Source organism: Nicotiana tomentosiformis, chromosome 12 (genome assembly GCF_000390325.3).
Source record: "Nicotiana tomentosiformis chromosome 12, ASM39032v3, whole genome shotgun sequence".
NCBI lineage: Eukaryota > Viridiplantae > Streptophyta > Magnoliopsida > Solanales > Solanaceae > Nicotiana > Nicotiana tomentosiformis.
This window is the reverse complement of record NC_090823.1, coordinates 108,684,884-108,704,817: the sequence shown is the minus strand read 5'-3', so window position 1 is coordinate 108,704,817 and position 19,934 is coordinate 108,684,884. Positions and strand designations below refer to the sequence as shown.

Sequence of the window (19,934 nt, the reverse complement as noted above, 5' to 3'; positions counted from 1 at the left end):
TGGTAGCGTTCGCATGAATTCACATGCCCAATAAATGTCTCAATTAGGAACGTGAATTCACCCACCCAAATAGATGCCTCAATACAGAAATACGAATTCAGATGCCTAAACCGTCTGAGATGAATGATAAGAACTATATCGATATGCTAACATGGTGTATATAAAGAGATAGTGTATGACTATGCAGTTCTACCATGTAACACAAATACATAAAATCCATAATGTTAAACTAGAATGTGAAGGATACCTATAATATTATTCTAGCTTGAATAAGATGCTCAAGTAGCTATACGATGACAAATAATGGCATATAATATCCTATCATGTAACACTAGCATAAGAGAGATGCTTATAACATGATAATAACATGTGGAGATGCGCATAGAGTCATGACGCAAGTAAATTTAAGTAAAGCATATACCAAATAAAGCATAAACAATCTAAAATCTATCCAAAGTATGACATAACATCCGCATCCGCATATACGCTTGTTATATCGCATATACATCGCCCCCAAACATTTATCATGTAACATATATGCCCATTTTAGAAAACAATTCCTAAAGTCGAGGTTAAGCAAGATACTTAACTTATCCGGGCTAGCTCTAATTTTTTTTTAAAATTCACCTTTTCTCGCTCCAAATTTATTAAACGAGCCAAAGCTAGGCCAAATAATGCTCAAGAAAGTCAAATAAAGCTATAAAAATTAATTTCAAATTATAAAGTTTCGATCTTTAATAAAATCTAAAAAGTTAGCAAAAAGTCAATCTAGGCCTACATAGTCAAATCCCAAAATACAAATCGAATCATATTGACCCGATAACCTCACGAGTCCAAATATATGATTAGTTTTCAAATCCGAGTCAAATTGGTGTTCAAAATCTACTATCTTAAGTTTCAGTCTAAAATTCCTTTTCCTTCTTTTGAATCCTTGCTTCTAAGGCAAACCCGATGATAGATTCATATTATTGTTTGCCCGTAAAGTACTACAGTTGAATTTGTTAAGTGGTTTATAGACAAACAAACTAATTTGATCCAAAATGATAAATAAATTAGATTAAAAATAAGACTTAACATTAAAATCAAAGGGAATGGCAAGCCTAGCTCCGGGAGTGATGCTTCTGAGGATAAAAATAAGAACAATATAAAACAGAAAGTAAATTTGTATTATTTAGCTTGAGAATATAATGTAGCATAAGTTTTGCCAGAGATTTTTGTCTCTTGCAATGGCTGTTGTGCATGCTATATATAGCTAGACCTAGGAAAACATGATCCTAGGATCGAGCCCCTATTAAATGACAATAAAGGGGTCATTGATGAATATGTAATGGTATGCTATGAATGCAAATATTCTCTGAAACGGCTGCCTATTTAATTCCAAGAAAAATGCTTCATTAAATATCCTATTTGCTCACGTTAATTATGCTCTCTTCGGGGTTCATCCGATTACCAATGGTAGTTGTTGTTCCCGGTACTGGCCGTTACACGATATAGCTTCTACCTGTCTTTGGTTCCACGTGTCACGCTATCATTCGATAATTTAATATAAACCAATTTTACCATATACAGTTATAATGATTAATTATTATGAGAACCACTTATCCGATCGTCTTAGGAGAAATCGATTTAAAAATCGCCTCAATTTGGGTTCCCTAGTTCCCAAATTGATAAAATAAAGTCCAAGCACTACGTGCGGTTATGTACACATGTGCAGAAATTTTTACTGCAAATTTTTCAGAAATTGCCCTTCCTTCGCTAAAACAATCATAAGTGTTTGTAGCGATATCGAAATGACAAACAATTTGAATTTCTGAAAACTAGATTCAAAGAGCTACAACTATCACCAAGACATTTTATTAAATTTATTATAGATTGGGGTCAGTTCTCTTTTTGCATTTCAAGTGCAAAAAATTACGTTTCAACACTTCAAATCTTTTAACACTTTCTCCAAACGCGTCAGAAACTCACTTGAGACTCCTGGGACCCCATTCAACCATTTCAATAAGTTCGTGTACTCTATAAGAACTTGTCGAATGACTTAAAATGCATTCAGACATATCACAACTAAAAATTAATATCCAAAACCAAAAATATGACCTTTTAAAAGTTTTTAAAGTTTTAAATTTCACAAGATAGATACGAATAACTCCAGATCACCTCTTAACCATACAAATAAGTCGAAATAATCTATACAGGCTTATCCAAAGGCTTAAAATACGAAACAAAATGCAATAACGTAAAAGTCAAACCCAAGTCAAACTTATGAGCTCTAAAGTTCTTCAAATTATTAACTTTTACCCTAAAGCGCTGAATTATTCCCAGGTCACCCAAGACCCATTTTAAACATACGTACAAATTCGAAATTACTATATGAACCTAACAGAACCTTCAAATCACCAAAGCCCGTTTACCCGAAATGTGCTTTTGGTCAATTCTATTAACTTAAGACCTCTAGTTAGGAACAAAGTAATCCAAATTACTCCCAAACTTCTAGAAACTCAAACCAACCATACATGCAAGTCATGAAACATTTTGGAACCTACTCGAGGTCTCAAGTCACATAACGTGATACTAGAACTCAAAACGACTAATTAAATTGCTACAAAATGTATGGATTTAGGTATATTTCCTTTATTAAAGTATTGCTATTTGATATTTTGTGAAAATAATTAAGTTCCACGACCCTATAACTATGTCGGATTTTCAATTAGATTGTTCATGTCTCACGATCTATTACCGTGAAAATTCCTTACACAATTATTTAGTTTGGTTCCTTATCGTTTCTTAAATTTTTGAAGAATAAAGTAACATAATACTCCATAAGTTGACAAGTTCCATCGCTGGTAAGATGCCGGTGACATGGAACTACTCCTCTGATTTATTTACTAGGGAAGTTTGAGTTTTCAAAGTTCAAAATAAGTGGTCGTAGTGTGAATCAATAACAAAAGCATCACACCAATTATACATGGTAGATACTAATGCCGAGTCAAAATTTAAAGTTTATGAGTACTAATTCATAACTCCTTTTCTAACGTATTAGGTTCGCAATTAAATAATTATATATATTTAATAAATATTCTAATATAAATTCATGATATAAGTAAAACGTATTAAGTTTGTCCGAACCTATCAACAATATTCTCCCTCCGCCCAGGATACTATTAATACCTTATAACAGCATCAATCAAACTGAAAAATTGACCTAAAAAATTATTGCAAGATTAACGTGGGGATATATATTATTCAATTAAAAATAGGGTTGAAAATAATGCAATCAACAATAAGTGATTCGGTTAAAAATTAAAACAAAATTTGATTTACAACTGTACAAAAGATGTATATCAAAGTGTCTTTGTAGCAATTTAAAATATGGATGTTGACACATCATCTTCATCCAACTCATAGCATTAACTTCTGCAATAATATATTTATTGGGCTTGGAGTAGTATATTTATATTACAATGATTACAATCTCATATATGTATTATTATCAACACATCGCCTATTTCATTCTGTATTTTCTAAAAGTAAACTCATTATGCTAACCAGAGCCATTTTCACACTGTCATCAAGGATTTCTAATTTAAATTAAATCACATTAAACTAATTAATAATGTCACTTAGACAGTTAGAAGAATCTTTCTTTGTTGCCAATAAATTAACAGTAAGTAGTGCTTGGCATCAATTATATCAGTCTACCTTCCACCTTTATCTACATTACATATAATGAAACATATCATTTTCTTCGTCATTAATTGCCAAGTTTATTAACCAATAGTGGGTGCATGGATTAAAATTAATTTACCAGTTCTACTAATTAACCTTATAATTTGATATGACTTTTACAGTTTTCAAAAGTTCGTTTATTTAAGTTTTATAATTCTAGACTTTTATGTTTTGTTTTATTTATTAATTAGCTTTTCAGCCGTTACTTGAGCATTTTTCACTATCATTTATATCATAAGTAAATTAAATTAGTATTACTAAAATGTAATTGGAGAGAGTAGCAGTACAGTGAGAGAAAATGCGGCTAGTCTTCTCATCATCAATTACGTGCCATTTATATCATATATATATATGCAACAAAAGAACGGTGCCCCATTTTGCTTCTCATACTTAACAACCTTTTTGTATTTTCACTTGTATACCCTTTTGTCTACAGTATCTTATTATATTCTTCTAATAATTCACTTTCTTAGTTTAAAAAATAACACTAATGCATTATTGTTATTGATGATAATCTTCCAGCCCCCTCCTCCCAAACTCCTTACCGTATATATTTTGTTTATCTCACTAGTTCACGCAACAAAAAATCAAGATTATATATGTATATATGTGATTTTGTAATTATATATAATACTCCGTAATTAAGTCTCAATTCCAAGTAAATTAAAAGTCAATTATTTGAATTCTCACTTATCATATTTCTTCATTTAAGTTAAACTGATGCCATCATCATACTAAGTAAAAATAATAATAATAATAATAATAATATTTAAAGTGCACTATATTTTTACTTCATGAATTAATAAATTTTATACTTACCGTTTTCATTTGTCAGGATTTGGGATTAACAATGTGAACAAACTCACTGAGATGGAGTTATGCATTTGATTATAAATGTCTAATTTTTTCTTCATTTGCATTTAATGGATTATTGGTTGGTAGGGTCCACAGGTCGCCATTGGTAAAAAAGTTTGACTCTATAAATTAACTACAGTGTTTGAGCTATTTTCAATCATAGGCAAAATAGCCCCACCTTTTATTGTTCTTTATCTTTTCAATAGAGTACGAGTAGAATTTCCATTTTTTAGCACTCGCAAATCACACGTTAAAGAGTGTTAATTCCTTTTCGATGATTTATGTGATGGCCCTATTCTTCTCTTAAGGTTAAATGCTTGAGCATAACATTATGTTCCTTCAAATAATATATTGTGAAACCTAAAACGGTTCAAATATGTACCCTAAAGTTTGCAATTTGTTTTACAATTTTCTTCCATTTGCTTATCCATTCATGAAAGCCCTGCTTATACCATCTTCTTGTTCTCTTTTTATTATTATTTTTAAAAAAGAACTTTGCTCCCTATTTTTTTTCCACTTTAGGCTTAAAAATAAAAATAAAAAATGGTAAGAACGTTCTGCGTTTGAAATTCTCTACCATTTATTACGGTAGGTTGTAGGCCTAACGGAATTGGACAGAATTTACTTGAATTCGATATGTTTGCCTAATAAGATGACCTACATCTAACTAGTTTAATTCAATATAAATGGATCCCACTTTTTAAAAAGACCTTTCGTAAGTTCCACTTGAGTTTTTTTTATCCCTTAGGTTTTTGGACAAATTACTATAACTAATTTTTTTCAAACTCTTAAATTGTCATCCTCCAATTGTAGGGTCCCCTACACCTACGTGGCTACACAAGCACCACGTATAGTCTTACAAATTTACTTACTCAAGAAAAAATAAAACAAATTTATCAAAAAGTATTACTACTAGGAAAGATCCCTCTTGAACTTACAACTAACAATAATTCTATGAGTTTATTGTATATAATAGTTAAAATAATATTTACACCAGCCATCATTTAGGTGTTTTTAGAACATAAGTTGATGTACTGTTGAAATTGCGGATCCAGACCTTAATATATTTATTGAAATTATTGCGATTTTTTATTTAAACCCATTGAACAACACTTTATCCATGTCTATACACAATTGTGTTGCTTGTAAGATCATTATAAATAAATTAACCTGAAAAAGATTAACTTAAATCTTACTGTAATTAAATTATTTCTTTATCCTCTAAACAACCTTCAAGGATACTTTAGGAAATTTCCCAGAATTAAACTAATCCAGGATTTACAGCAAAGGAATCTCACATATCATTCATCAGGTGAACTAATATAAAATTAATCAGATTAGCATCTACATAATTTAAAAGGTCAATGGGATTCATGTTAGGGATACTTTTGCCTTTTCATAGCCCCCATCTATTCTTTGTAAACCCCCCCCCCCCCCCCCCAAAAAAAAAAAACTTTTCTCCTTTTTATTTGCCTTTTTTTACAAGTCTAGCCAACAGCCACTGAAATCCAAAATGCCTAAAAAGCAAAGATGACCTACTTGGAGCCGGCTTTTAACTATATTTAGCGGGACAGACAAAAACCAACTTATTATCTCCATCGTCGCTATCTGCAGCTTTGCCGCTGCTATTTTCACATAAGCGATTAAAAAAATAAATACGCATAAAAGTAAAAATAAATTCAATATTTAATATGTATGCATAAATTTTTTAACTTTATTACAATGGCATACACAACAATTTTAGTATTAATATTTGAAGAAATAAGTAAATGAATAAATTACTGTGACGTGTGTCATTTTTATATTTATACCTAAATTTTAATTTTATTTATTATTTATAAATACATATTATAAAAAATTCAACTAAGCGATGCACATGACACTGCTTGTAATCAGTGGCGGACGCACGTGATGGCAAGCGGGTTCAATCAAAAAATAATATTGTATATATAGATAAATTAATATTAAAACTGCGTAAATTTTGTATAAATATTTTATTTGAACCCACTTGACAACTACTATTTTACGACTAAAGTTATGTACTTCTAAGATTGAACCCACTTGCACAAAATCCTGGGTTCGCCACTGCTTATAATAAGGTGCCTACCGTCATAATGTAATTTTCTAGCGAAAGAAGCCAGGATAATTTCCTTCTGCATCCTAGCTCCGCCACTTATTGTTACTATATATATATACTTGTTGTATATACTCTTTTTTCTAATCTATACCTAATGTATATGAGTAGAAGCCAGCCTGTACATACACATTATTCATTATGTATTTTATATATATCACTAATATATCTTTGTTTAGAAACAATTATTTTATGATTTTTTTTTTCCAATTTATATTTGTACCAGCTTGAATGAGCCAAAGTAACCCTTCTGGTTAATTATATGTTGATAATAATAAAGAAAATAAAATTCGCTTTTGTATTCTTTTTCTTTTTGTCTACACTTTTTCTTTGTATTTTAAGGGGTGTGAGATTGACAGACAGATCCCACCGAAATAAATTACTAACAAATTCACCACACCCCATCTTCATAAAACCCACAGAATTCACCATCTTTTTTTTGTTGCTGATATATTTTTATTATAATTTCAGCTGTAATTGCTGCAGAGAGAAGAGAGGTGACTCCTCTTTTTTCTTTTTTTAGTTCTTTCAGAAAAGAAAGAAAGATGCTTGGTGTCTCCTCAGGTTTAATGTCTACTACTTCAGGTGGTGGAGGTACGGCCAATATTTCAGCACCACCACCGCAAGAAGCTCCGGAAAGTGGCGGAAGTAGTGAGGGTGGCGGTGGCGGAGGCGGTGATGTGGCAGCTGCAGGTGGCTTTAGTGAAGAAGGAGAAAGAAATTCAGGTGGAAACCGATGGCCAAGACAAGAAACTTTAGCTTTACTAAGAATTAGGTCGGAGATGGATGTTGTTTTCAGGGATTCAAGTCTTAAAGGACCCTTGTGGGAAGAAGTTTCCAGGTACTTAATTTTTATTTTGTTCTTTAGCTAGTTATATTAACTCCTCATCATTATCATGCATCGGATTCACTGTAACAGAATCTTTTTTGAAAAAAAATAATTAAAGATTTAGTTTTTTGGGAAACTAAAAGAGATCCATTGAAGTATTGCTTTTTGATGTAAAGTGTCATTGTTTCCAGTTCATTTATCAGGAATTCAGCAGTTTTTGGGGAATTCAGTGTCCAGTTTTTTGGTTATTCAGTTTTGTTGTTATGCATTTTCCTGCCAATTCCAGCAACAAATTTAGCATGATTATTCACTCTCTGGAATTCCAATTCTCCTCTTAATTACTTCAACCCTTTTTGCGCTTCTCTTTTTCTTCAAATTCAGCAATTTTAAAAAAGAATTCTAGTACAAAACCTGATATATAGATCTTGAAAGATGACTGTGTTCATTTTCTTTATCCTCTTGTTTTCCATTGAATGTGCTTCTAGTGTTTTAAAGGGATTCTTTCCACCTTTATATATGGGATCTTTCATTTCTTCCTCCTTGTTAAGTACATGTTAATTACCTTAGTGTTGAATAATGATTTCTTAATCTATATGTTTATTTAATGTGGTAACTACAAGTATGAGATGTTGTTTTATTTTGAATATAATGAATACTCTTGAAGATAAGATGAGTTGTTAATTAGATTTGTATCTTTCTTTTTGTTTCTCTCTTTTATTCCAATTGTTTTCATTGCCAAAACTGTGTTATTATCAGGAAATTGGCGGATCTTGGTTATCATAGAAGTGCCAAGAAATGTAAAGAGAAATTCGAGAACGTTTACAAGTATCACAGGAGAACTAAAGATGGCCGTGCTTCTAAAGCAGATGGCAAAACCTATCGCTTCTTTGATCAGTTAGCCGCTTTTGAAAACAGTCCATCTCATAATTCTTTACCACCACCTCCATTGGCAGCTACTCCACTAACAATGGCAATGCCAATGCGAACAAATTCCTCAACAAATCTTCCAATTCCAATGTCACAAACTACTGCTCCACCAACACAAAACACATTCACTGTGTCTCAAAATAACGTTGTGACAGCAGCAGCACCGACTGTTAATCATCCCTTGAACGTGCCCTCACTGCCACTGTCACAGCCACCACCACTACCATCAACGCAGCCGATAATTACTACAGTGAACCAGATAAATCGGCCTCAAGGTAACACCAGCAGCTTGCTGTCAAATTCCACATCTTCTTCATCGACGTCATCAGATGAGGATATACAAAAGCAGCATGGGAAGAAGAGAAAATGGAAGGATTTCTTCGAGAGGTTGACGAAGGATGTGATTGAAAAGCAAGAGGAGTTGCAAAAGAAGTTCTTGGAAACACTTGAGAAGCGGGAGAGGGAAAGGATGGTGAGAGAGGAGACTTTGAGATTACAAGAGATGACCAGAATGAATCGAGAACATGATCTTTTAGTCCAAGAAAGATCAATGGCAGCCGCCAAAGATGCAACAATCATTGCGTTCTTGCAAAAAATAACAGAACAGAAAAACACACCAATCCCGAATATTACTAATGATTCTCTAGCTCAAATACAATTTCAATTGTCCGAAAAGTCCCCGAGTGTGCCACCACATTCTCAGCCACAAAAACAAACACAACAACTAGCACCACCAGCAACAGCGCCAGTACCAGCACCAGCACCAACACCAGCACCAACTATTGCGGTATCAATACCGATGACAATACATGCCCAAGTACAAACACAGGCACCGTCATTACCAGTGGTCAAAACCTTTGAAGCTCCAAAACCTGATAATGGTGGCGAGAATTTTAGTCCAGCAAGCTCTTCAAGATGGCCAAAAGAAGAAATTGAAGCTTTGATTAGGCTGAGGACTAGCCTGGATCTAAAGTACCAAGATAATGGACCAAAAGGGCCACTGTGGGAGGAAATTTCAGCTGGAATGCGAAAACTTGGATACAACAGAAATGCCAAGAGATGCAAAGAGAAATGGGAGAACATCAACAAGTACTTCAAGAAGGTTAAGGAAAGCAACAAGAAAAGACCAGAAGATTCCAAAACTTGCCCATATTTCCACCAGCTGGAGGCATTGTACAAGGAAAAAGCCAAGAACGAAGTTGTACCAAATACTGGTACCGGGTTTGGATTAAAACCCGAAAATAATAACACAATGGTTCCCATTATGGCTGAACCTGAGCAACAATGGCCATTTCCTTCAAATCAACCACAGCAACAAGGAATGACTAATATTATTCAAGATCACGATAATGAAAGTGACAGCATGGAAGAAGATGATTACGACGATGATGAAGATGAAGGAAATGCTTATGAGATAGTGACAAACAAACAACCATCATCAATGGCGGCTGCCACGGCCACTACTGCTGCTGCTGCTACTACTGCAGTTTGAATAATTACGAAAACAAGAAAGGATATCAAATAGAGAGAGAGAGAAAAAAGAAGCAGTAGCATTAAGGAGTTAAAAAAATGTTGGCAAAGTGACTGTGCATTGGGAATGGTAAGTGGGTCAACAGATTTTGCAGAAATTTGTCGTATTCAGAAATTGCTGTTGGCGAGAGAAGACGGTGGCTGCAGTGAAAATATACATTTGGGGTAAAACCCCAAATGAAAAGGAAGGCATGTAATTTACACATTTGGGGTTTTAATTTCATTTTTTTTTTACTTTTGGTTGGTAAGGGGTATAGTGTTAAGAGTTTTTTTTTTCTTTTTCTTTTGTGGTACAAGTTTATTTTCACTTTCATTATTTATTTATTATTTGAAAAATAAAGTTTATTGAGGGATGGGTGCAAAGAGAAGAGAGACATAAAGGAATAAATGCAGGGATAATGTTTGTACTTTTTTTTCTTTCTTGTTTTGTTCATGGGGTGTAAATGTGAGAAAATGGTTACTACATTTATAATTTTCTTCTCTTTTCTTTATTTTTGCCCTTTTATTTCAATGATTTTATCATATTACAAGTTCTTGATAATAGCTTATGCAAGAATTTAACATCTAATATACATAAAAAAATAACTTAATTTTTCACTCAGGGGGAATGCACATTATACATTGCGGTATTATGGGACACCGCTTGGTTGAAAATTTTCACTAGATATTTAGAAAAAAAATGAAAATATTGAAGATACGTATAGAAAATGACATTGCTTGTCATTATACTGATTTATTTTCATTTGTCCATTTCTTCAAATTATGACACTATTTATGTAAAATTCTGTGTGTACGCCACTGGTTCCCGGCCCCTCCCCTAAATACGAGTTAAATCAGGTGGCGTACGTTGATATTTATTAGAATAATTAAAAAAATATATGTTCTTTAGCTCAATGAACGGAACAGAAGTAAAGAACAAAGACAATATAGAATAATTCTCATACACCAACTTGTGAGACACTAGAGAAAAATATTACCCAAGTTGCAAATACAGCTAGCAGTAGAATTTCGTACTTATGATTCCATCTCTAAACTAAAAAAGAAAGAGGAAAAAACAATAACAACAAATGGGATCATTGCTAATTATAGATAGTGATTGTCAGTCAAGTTATTTTTGGTACTTGGTCTACTCATCACTTGTTCTTTTCATTTACATATTATTTTTGCAATCTCAGTTTTTTTTCCAGTCCTAATCATCTGATGAGATTTGAATAGCGTAACTTACTGATAGTCTATACCTTGGTGTTGTACAGGTTACGACCTTCTCTTTCTCTTAAAGATATATACACCACTAGCAAAAAGAAAAATCTAAAAAAAAGGGAAGAATCATTTTACAGTATACAAAAAAATGGGCAGGCAAAAATTATCATAATCAACCTTGATCATGATCAGCAACAAATTTAGGAAATATCGTATTATCTACACCATTATTGTCTGCGTAAAAACTTTAGGGATGGAAGTTACAGTATTAAAATATAAGAAGAGGGTTGGGAAAAGCAATTAATGATAAGGCAATAGTACTTAGTCCCTTCACTTTTACTTGGATTTTGCACTCTTCTTAAAAAATAATAAATGAAGTAATTATTTTAACATAATACCTATAATAATTTCAGTAACTGATGCTTGTATCAGGATAGGTTGTGTACATCACATTCACACCCCCTTGTCCCTTGGGGTGCGACTCTTTCCCTAATCTTACGTGAACGCGTGATATTTTTTAATACCTGTAATAATAACAACAATGCAAAAAGTTTTGGAAAATGATTTGATGAATGAGTGATTAATAATAAGGATAAAATAGAAAAATTATTTGCCAGTGGTGTCGTAAAAACTACAAAATAAGGGGGTTCCAAAAACTTTAAATCTAGTGAAATGAGCATAATTTTCATTCAAGTGTTGACTTAACATAGCCCACAAATGTTGTTAGAAGAAAGACAGATCAGAAAAAAGAAAGAATAATAATGATGATAAGTTGTCGAGTTTATGGTGATGCTTTTTCTTCCTCTTCCCTCATGAAGTGTTGGGTTAAAAGAAATTCATCTATTCTAACTTTCTTGTTTTACAACTTTGGTTAGTATTTTGTAGAACATTTTACGTACTTTTTAGTTCAAAGTTCAACCATCAAAAGAAATTTTCAACCCTTCTATTAATAACGCGACTATAAAATAAATCATTGAAATTAATCATAGCTAGCACCTTTATGTAATTTTCTCTTTCATCATTTTCTTTTTAGCTCATACCTTCCAACTTGTATTTTACTTGTCATAAGAAGAAGCTCTATTTTACCGGGTCGATTCAATCATGTATATATCTGTGAATATATATTGTGCAGGTCAAGTGTTTCCATTTCATAAGCATCTGAATGCATCTTCAATTTAAGCAAGTAGATGTTGGGGGTGGGCCGGGGTGAAGTTACGTGTGGCCAAGGGTGGTTAACTGAACACTCTTCGTAGGAAAGTTATATTGTATATAAGGTAAAATTATTACTTGTTATTGATCAAAAAATAGACTTGAGCACCCTTGCATACAGAGGCGGAGCCATGATATGAAATTTGTGGGTTCGGGATTTTAACTCTTTTAAGTTACTGAATTCTAAATTTCTTAATAATTTGAATTTCTTAAAACAAATATAGAGTTTGGACCAAAGTTACTGAGTTCGATCAACCCGCGCCTCGATCTCTTGCTTGCATAGCCCACTAACAAAAATTGTTCACGTTTGAACGCCCTTATTAAGTTTTCTGGCGGTAGGGTGAAGGGGTGGAGGTCCAGAAAATGAGTGTTGAAGATAAATAGGGATACACGAATGGACAAAAAAAGAGTTAATACTATTGAGCTGTAACAGTAATGATATTAGAAGAAGTAGTAGAAGGAGTACTGTGTGACAGTGGACACACATGCAGGCAATTAGCCACTCAGAGACAGCACCAGTTCCTGTTGCTATCATAATTGCTCCCTTCAACTCTTATCTTCTCCTTTTAACTTAGCCTACTCTTAGTTCAATAGTATTTTTTTAAATAATTCAGATATCCCGTAAAGGGAGCCTTAGGAAAACGGTAAAGTTGTCTTTATTTGACCTATAGGTTAGAGATTCGAGTCGTAGAAACAGCCACTAATGCTGATATTAACTCCTACGCTATCCGACTTATTATCTTATTATTGAGCTTAAGTTTTGTGCACTTGAAGTATATGATTTTTCTTACACCATGAGATCAAATAGGTGACCTGTTACAAAAAGTAATTACTTTATAGCAACCTTGCTTTGAAATCTGAAAATAGAGTAACTATTTATCATAATTTTGTTTACATTATCAGCATATGACTTATTTCGATATCCTTAAATTTAACTTGTAATATACTCACTCTTGTTCGTTAAAATATACACCTGAAGGGAAGTGAACTATTGGTGTTGATCATTAGTAAAGAGTTAAAGCTGACTTCATTGAAGCTCATAAAAATCGTTCAACTTTGATTTTTCCACGTAGACAGACGATTGTGATTTCAAACTGAAAATAATTTTTAAAAAAAATTAACTGTGTTTTAACATTCCTTGTTTTTAACTGCGGTATGACATTCTTTTTTCAAAAAGAAAACATTACATGAGTTTTAGTTAAAGCGAAAATAATTTATGACTTAAATTTAACAATTTGGGAAACCTGCAAATAGTTAAGTATAAAGTAAAACGTTATATGCATTCCATATACAAGTATTACTCTATTAACTGTGAATCTATTAACAGCGGGTCAATTGGTTTTTTCGCTCTTTACAAACTTATTTTTAGTTTTATGATCCTACCTTTTTTTTTTAACATATGAGAGATTTACTTTTACACGTAAGAGATCTGTCTTTTACACATAAGAGATCTAAAAAGGTCATTTTCTTAAATTTAAAATTATAAAGGGACATGATGTACAGTATTATAATAAAAGCACATTTGAAAACGAAAGATTTAATTTGAAGAGTGGAGAGTAGAAGAAGAGAGTCTTGCGAATTTAGCAGCAAAAATCACTTAATAAGTACTCTAAAAAATTAAATAGAAACTTTGTAGGAACAGCAGAGTACGATAAACTTTTCACTACTTTGAGAGTCACTGGACCTTAGTACAATTTATGAATATAATGAATTGAAGGTACTAAATTCAGTTAATATATAGTACGAAAGCATCTTTACTCACTTCCATTTTTCTAAATTTTCAGAAGCTGTCTTCTGCCTCGTAAAATCTGGGTTTAGCCTTAATCCACCAAGATTTCAACCTGCTCGGTTCTGTCCGGCAAAACAAATTTTTCTGTTTTCAACCTGCGCCATTCCATAGTTTATAGTGCAATTCGAGGTTGTCCTTTTGGGTTTTCATACCTCAAACTGTTAGCTGTTTATGTACACTTATTTAATTATTTATACAATCGATCTAAAGAAATTCTTATAGTTTCAGATACTTAAAAGATATTTATGGGCAACGCGAATCCAAGATTTAAAGTATATAGATTCAATCTTTAAGTTTTTTAGTATTAAACTTATTATATTTTTAAAATTATAGGTTCATGTCTACTATCTATTGCGATTTTAGTAAAATTTTACACATAAATTCATAATCTACTTCGGAAATTATGAGTTCAATTGAACCCGTAATTATAATGGTACATCCGCTCCTGTTTATGGGTAACTTTCCATAGAGTTTGAGATTTTTAATCTTGAAACTATGACGGGTTTACCTACTATCCAAATAATATTAACTGCAAATATTTTTTACCCTTAAATGGGAATATTTATTCTTCATATACGAACTAGTAAAAGGGAACGGAAGAGGGAGTAATAGTAATATCTTAAAGGGGTTGACATGAATGAGTTGATATAGTGCTACTAACTTTCATGCAATTATTTTTTGTGGCTGTGTCCTTGAAGTAATAATTCACTGAATTCATAAACTGCTATAGTTTAATATTTTCCATTAACTCTTACGTAACGGCTTTTCCTCTCTTTTTTATTTTATCTTTTTGGTTTTGATAGTTACTTGGTAATAGTAAAAGGATAAGGACTTAATAATGAACTATGAAAAGTCATACTTTGACTCTATTTTATTTGTATAATTTTGTCTACTAATTGATTATGATATAAGAAATTTTGTCTAGTTTTGGGCCTGTCTGAGTTGGAACACTCGAGCCCACAAGTAGATAACACCCACTTGAATCCTGCTTTTAAAGTCAAATACACATCTACTTGAAATTTTGATCCTTTTGCGAATCCCATTATGCAAACCAGTGTTTTCTTCTTTTAATTTTATTTTTTATTTAGGTCAATTCTTAAATGATACTGACACTTTGTTTGATAAAAGTAAAGATCTAATTAAATTACAAAATTGGTCTTACATGAAATAGATATGATTCCAAACTCTTAGCAAATTTTGATTATAAATTTTGGACTTGATTTGACCGTGTTGCGTGATAATTGAGTTACCGGGGGTGAGGTAGTTAACATAATGAAAGAACAAGAATTGAATAAACTTCAAATTATGAAACTAGTAAGCTTATCATGCTGCAATGGCATACTGTGCAGTCATTCATATTTATGTCTAGTTAGTTACATTTGGAGAGTTCGAATTATATTTAAAAATTCTAGAATACTTTGCTCTATTTTACTGAGCAAATAATGAGTTGTTAAAATGCTTTTTAGTTATGACAAAGTTTAGTTGAACATATTTAGGTGCAAGTATTTAATGTTTGACCATGAAACAAGAACACCAACCTCGTGCCATGTCCATTATGAACATATACTTATCATAACATATCGAAAGCTACGTATAAATCCAATCTCTCACTCTTCATTACCATCATATGAACATATCATATTCATAACATCTTGAAAGCTAACATACAAATCCAATCTCTCACGTGAATATAAAGCACAGTAACACCAAGTCTATCATTCAGTTACCAACATAGCATGTAAACTGGAACAAGGTCACTTCTAATGTATTTTCTAGTATATAGAGTTCAAAACTGCAAGCAAATCCACATTCCACACTATTGCAAAACCTCTGATTACATGAGAAATATAACCACAGCTGTCTCAACCTGAGAAGCAATAAAACAGAAGCATTTAGTCTCTTCTTAAGATGGCTCTTCAACCACTTCCATGGCTTACTAGCAAAATTATTTTTATAGGAAAAAATAAAGGACTACCAAACTAGATATACTGCTCCCAAGATCACTTCAAATGCACCTTTACAATCCGACCAACATAACAGAAGTGCAGCATCTAGTTCATGCAGTGTCCCCACTCCCCCTCCCCCCCCCCCCCCCAAAAAAAAAACAGTGTTATTATAAAAAATAAAGGACTCAAGATCCGACCAACCTTAGAAGCATTTCCTGTGAACAATTGCAGGACCAGATTCATCGTACTCGGCCTTTGAAATCCACATCTGCATATTAACTAGAAATTAGTGCTAATCCCTCAAGCTTGAAGAGTTAACAAGAGAAAAATCAAAAATAAATCTTCCTTTTTTTCTTTTGGCTACAGTCAAATAGAGCGAAGGAAAACTAACTTGTTGGAAAGTACTGAGAGAAGCTAGAATTGACCCTCCAATCCAGACACTATACTTCCTCTCGGGTGGTGCAACCACCTTGATCTTCATGCTGCTTGGAGCAAGAGCAGTGATTTCTTTGCTCATTCGATCTGCTATGCCAGGGAACATTGTTGAGCCACCACTGAGCACAATATTTCCGTATAAATCCTTCCTAATGTCCACATCACATTTCATGATTGAGTTATAGGTTGTTTCATGAATTCCTGCTGCTTCCATTCCAATCAATGATGGCTGGAATAGGACCTCAGGGCAACGGAACCTCTCAGCACCGATTGTGATGACTTGTCCATCAGGAAGCTCATAGCTCTTCTCAACTGATGAGCTACTCTTTGCTGTCTCAAGCTCCTGTTCAAAATCCAATGCAACATAGGCAAGCTTCTCCTTCACATCACGAACGATTTCCCGTTCAGCAGATGTGGTAAACATATAACCTCTCTCAGTGAGAATCTTCATGAGATAATCAGTAAGATCACGACCGGCAAGATCTAACCGCAAGATGGCATGGGGAAGCGCATATCCCTCATAGATGGGGACAGTGTGGCTCACACCATCACCAGAATCAAGCACAATACCTTTTTGAATCACAACGATCATATTAGTAATGGATTATAAGCAATAAAGAACCAGAAGATAACAGAAATTCTGCTTACCAGTAGTACGACCACTAGCATACAGAGAAAGAACGGCCTGGATTGCAACATACATGGCTGGCACATTGAAGGTCTCAAACATGATCTGGGTCATTTTCTCTCGGTTTGCCTTGGGGTTAAGTGGTGCCTCAGTAAGAAGAACAGGATGCTCCTCGGGAGCAACACGAAGCTCATTGTAAAATGTATGATGCCAAATTTTCTCCATGTCATCCCAGTTGCTGACGATACCATGTTCAATCGGATATTTCAAAGTCAGAATACCTCTTTTAGACTGAGCTTCATCACCAACATAGGCATCTTTTTGCCCCATCCCAACCATTACTCCTTGGTGTCTAGGACGACCAACTATACTTGGAAATACAGCCCTTGGAGCATCGTCTCCAGCAAAGCCAGCCTTGAAAAAAGAATATGAGTCACTAACAAACTTAAATAATAATAAGTTAAAACTGCAAGCTATTTTTTTCTAGCTAACCTTAACCATTCCAGTTCCATTGTCAACAACGAGTGGTTGAATGTCCTCACCTTCAGCCATCTTCTAAGGACTACATATATTAAAAGTACAAGTACAATCTAGATGAGAAATCACCGGTACAAATGCAGAGTCAAAGTAAAGAATGTTAACAATATCAGCGTAGCTCAGTTTGTGCAAAAAATTGCTTACTCCACCAATTTGTTTATTTCTCTTTGCAATTTGCTTTCAAGATCTAAGATAGATCAATTCCCTTTTTTTATACAGAAAAAACCTGCTGTTACAACCAAAGAACATCCCCTACTCCTAAAAGGAGAACAGAGAACAAAAACATCAGAAACAATATTGCAGACTGCAATTAAGATTCAAGAAAAACACAATAGAAAGGAGAAACAAGTCAACAGATGCAGTTGAAGTTCATCCATGATAATATCTAGGCAAACTTGATATGTGACTCCGAATAACTCGAGTTGAGTTGTATACACACTTGTACATATTTTTTATACTGAGCTAGTGTTTATTGATGAATTTTGACTTATCCAAAAAAAAAAAAAGAGAGGAGAAAAAATGCATGTAATGGCAAAGGGAAACAAAATGCATTTTATAGAACGATGGCTTATTACGTCCTCCAAATATGTCTTAGCACAATTCCACAACAGGACTATGGCATGCATCTCAGCTCTATGAAGAATATTGTCTACATTAAATGAACGCAGACTCCTACAAGAATTAGACTTACTCACGAGTCAGGACCCTGTCACATAAAATAGGACAACGACCAAGTAAAATCCCACTTGTGGTCTGGGGAGGGTAGTGAGTACGCAGACCTTACCCCTGCCCGATGGGAGAGAGAGGCTGTTTCCGATAGACCCTCAGGAAGGCGGAAAGAAAACGAGAAGAGACTATATAGTACCATCATCAGAAACCATAAAAATAGTAGCATCATCATAAAAACCATAAAATAGATTACATGCAATAACAATAACTAGTAATTAAGGCCCTGAGCTAGGAAAAACAGGATAGTGCGGGCACAACATTAACCACTAGCCGTCTAAGATCATCCCTATCAAAATAAGATGAAGTAAAATAAAGTCACAATAGTCGACAGCCCAAAATATATCGAAACTATTTGAAAAACTTATGGCAAAGGAAAAACCTCTTTCGACTCATCAAATACTACCAGCGTCACCTTAATTTAAGAAAAAAAGGACAGATGAAGTATTCACTAAAAGATAAAGAAAACGAGCCCTTTTATTAACTTTCTAGCCACCAAAATTATCAAACATAGTGAGAGATCAGCCAAACAAAGTTTTAAGTGAAGTTCAAATCAAAAACTAAGAAGCCCAGAATTCACTTAGCAGCAACAACATCAAAAAGTCGAGCAAAATCAAAGCAAATAGCCAGCACAACAGGGTGAAAGTGAAGACAACGAACAAAACAGGAAATCGCAAAATCAAAATATTAAACAACTGAAGAGGGATGATTATCAACAATAATTGAAAAGCAGAAATTGAAAAGAAATCAAACCCTTTTTGCTGTTTGACTGACTAGCGGCAGCGGGTGAAGAGAAGACTCCCCTTTTCCTAAACAAAGAGAAGCCTCTAGAATACAGTAGGAAATATATTTAAGGAAAAACGAATGTGGGCTCCTATCCCCATGTATCTTTGATTCCTTTAAAGGGGTATCAGGTAAATGAAATGAAAATGCAAATGCAAAAATGTGGAATTCCGATGAGATTTACAGAAATCAAATTTTTCTCTATTTTTACATTAGAAAAAGAGATTGTTGCAATTATTTCTAACTTACCTAGATTTATTTATTCACTACAAGACTGCAACACACTCTTAAAATGTATCTCATGCAAAACTGTATTTTTTGTATCTCGCTTTTAAGAGTTGTACGTTTTGCTCTATTTTTTGAGTTATACCCAAAATAAACTCTTAAAATGCTCATCTTCTACCATATCTGTAATTTGAATCAGGAGTTCATTATTGCTCCGGCGAATTTGGAGGGCTAGAGGGCGGTCACATGAGAGAAAAGAATTTATGATATTGCGGAGCCAATTTGCGTATACCTCGACTATTCACTAAGTATCTGCTACCTATTACAGGTATTGCGTAACTCGCTTCCTTAACTGTCACTTGATTTGCATAGAAATGACATCAGGTAGCAAGCTACCTCTAAAGGACTGCTATTCAAGAATTAACCAGTGCGTCATGAATTACAATTTTTCAGTT

General features: G+C 33.5%; 2 protein-coding genes across 3 annotated transcripts; one reads left to right on the top strand and one right to left on the bottom strand.

Annotated features, from left to right (window-relative positions):
• Window positions 1-7,030: 7,030 nt before the first annotated feature.
• Window positions 7,031-10,492, top strand: LOC104090699 (trihelix transcription factor DF1-like). The gene is made up of 2 exons (XM_009595868.4): window positions 7,031-7,556; window positions 8,301-10,492. The coding sequence occupies exons 1-2, from the start codon at window positions 7,261-7,263 to the stop codon at window positions 9,961-9,963; spliced, it is 1,959 nt and encodes a 652-aa protein (XP_009594163.1). The 5' UTR covers window positions 7,031-7,260; the 3' UTR covers window positions 9,964-10,492.
• Window positions 10,493-15,793: 5,301 nt separating this feature from the next.
• Window positions 15,794-19,402, bottom strand: LOC104090697 (actin-7). 2 transcript variants are annotated; one of them, XM_018768964.3, is made up of 7 exons: window positions 19,225-19,402; window positions 17,890-18,003; window positions 17,701-17,770; window positions 17,229-17,622; window positions 16,537-17,150; window positions 16,347-16,413; window positions 15,794-16,066 (listed from the first exon to the last, which is right to left on the bottom strand). In XM_018768964.3, the coding sequence occupies exons 3-6, from the start codon at window positions 17,758-17,760 to the stop codon at window positions 16,348-16,350; spliced, it is 1,134 nt and encodes a 377-aa protein (XP_018624480.1). In that variant the 5' UTR covers window positions 17,761-17,770; window positions 17,890-18,003; window positions 19,225-19,402; the 3' UTR covers window positions 15,794-16,066; window position 16,347. The 2 variants fall into 2 exon arrangements, with proteins under 2 accessions (XP_018624480.1, XP_009594162.1); XM_009595867.4 differs by lacking the exon at window positions 17,890-18,003 and having other exon boundaries at window positions 19,225-19,373.
• Window positions 19,403-19,934: the final 532 nt, after the last annotated feature.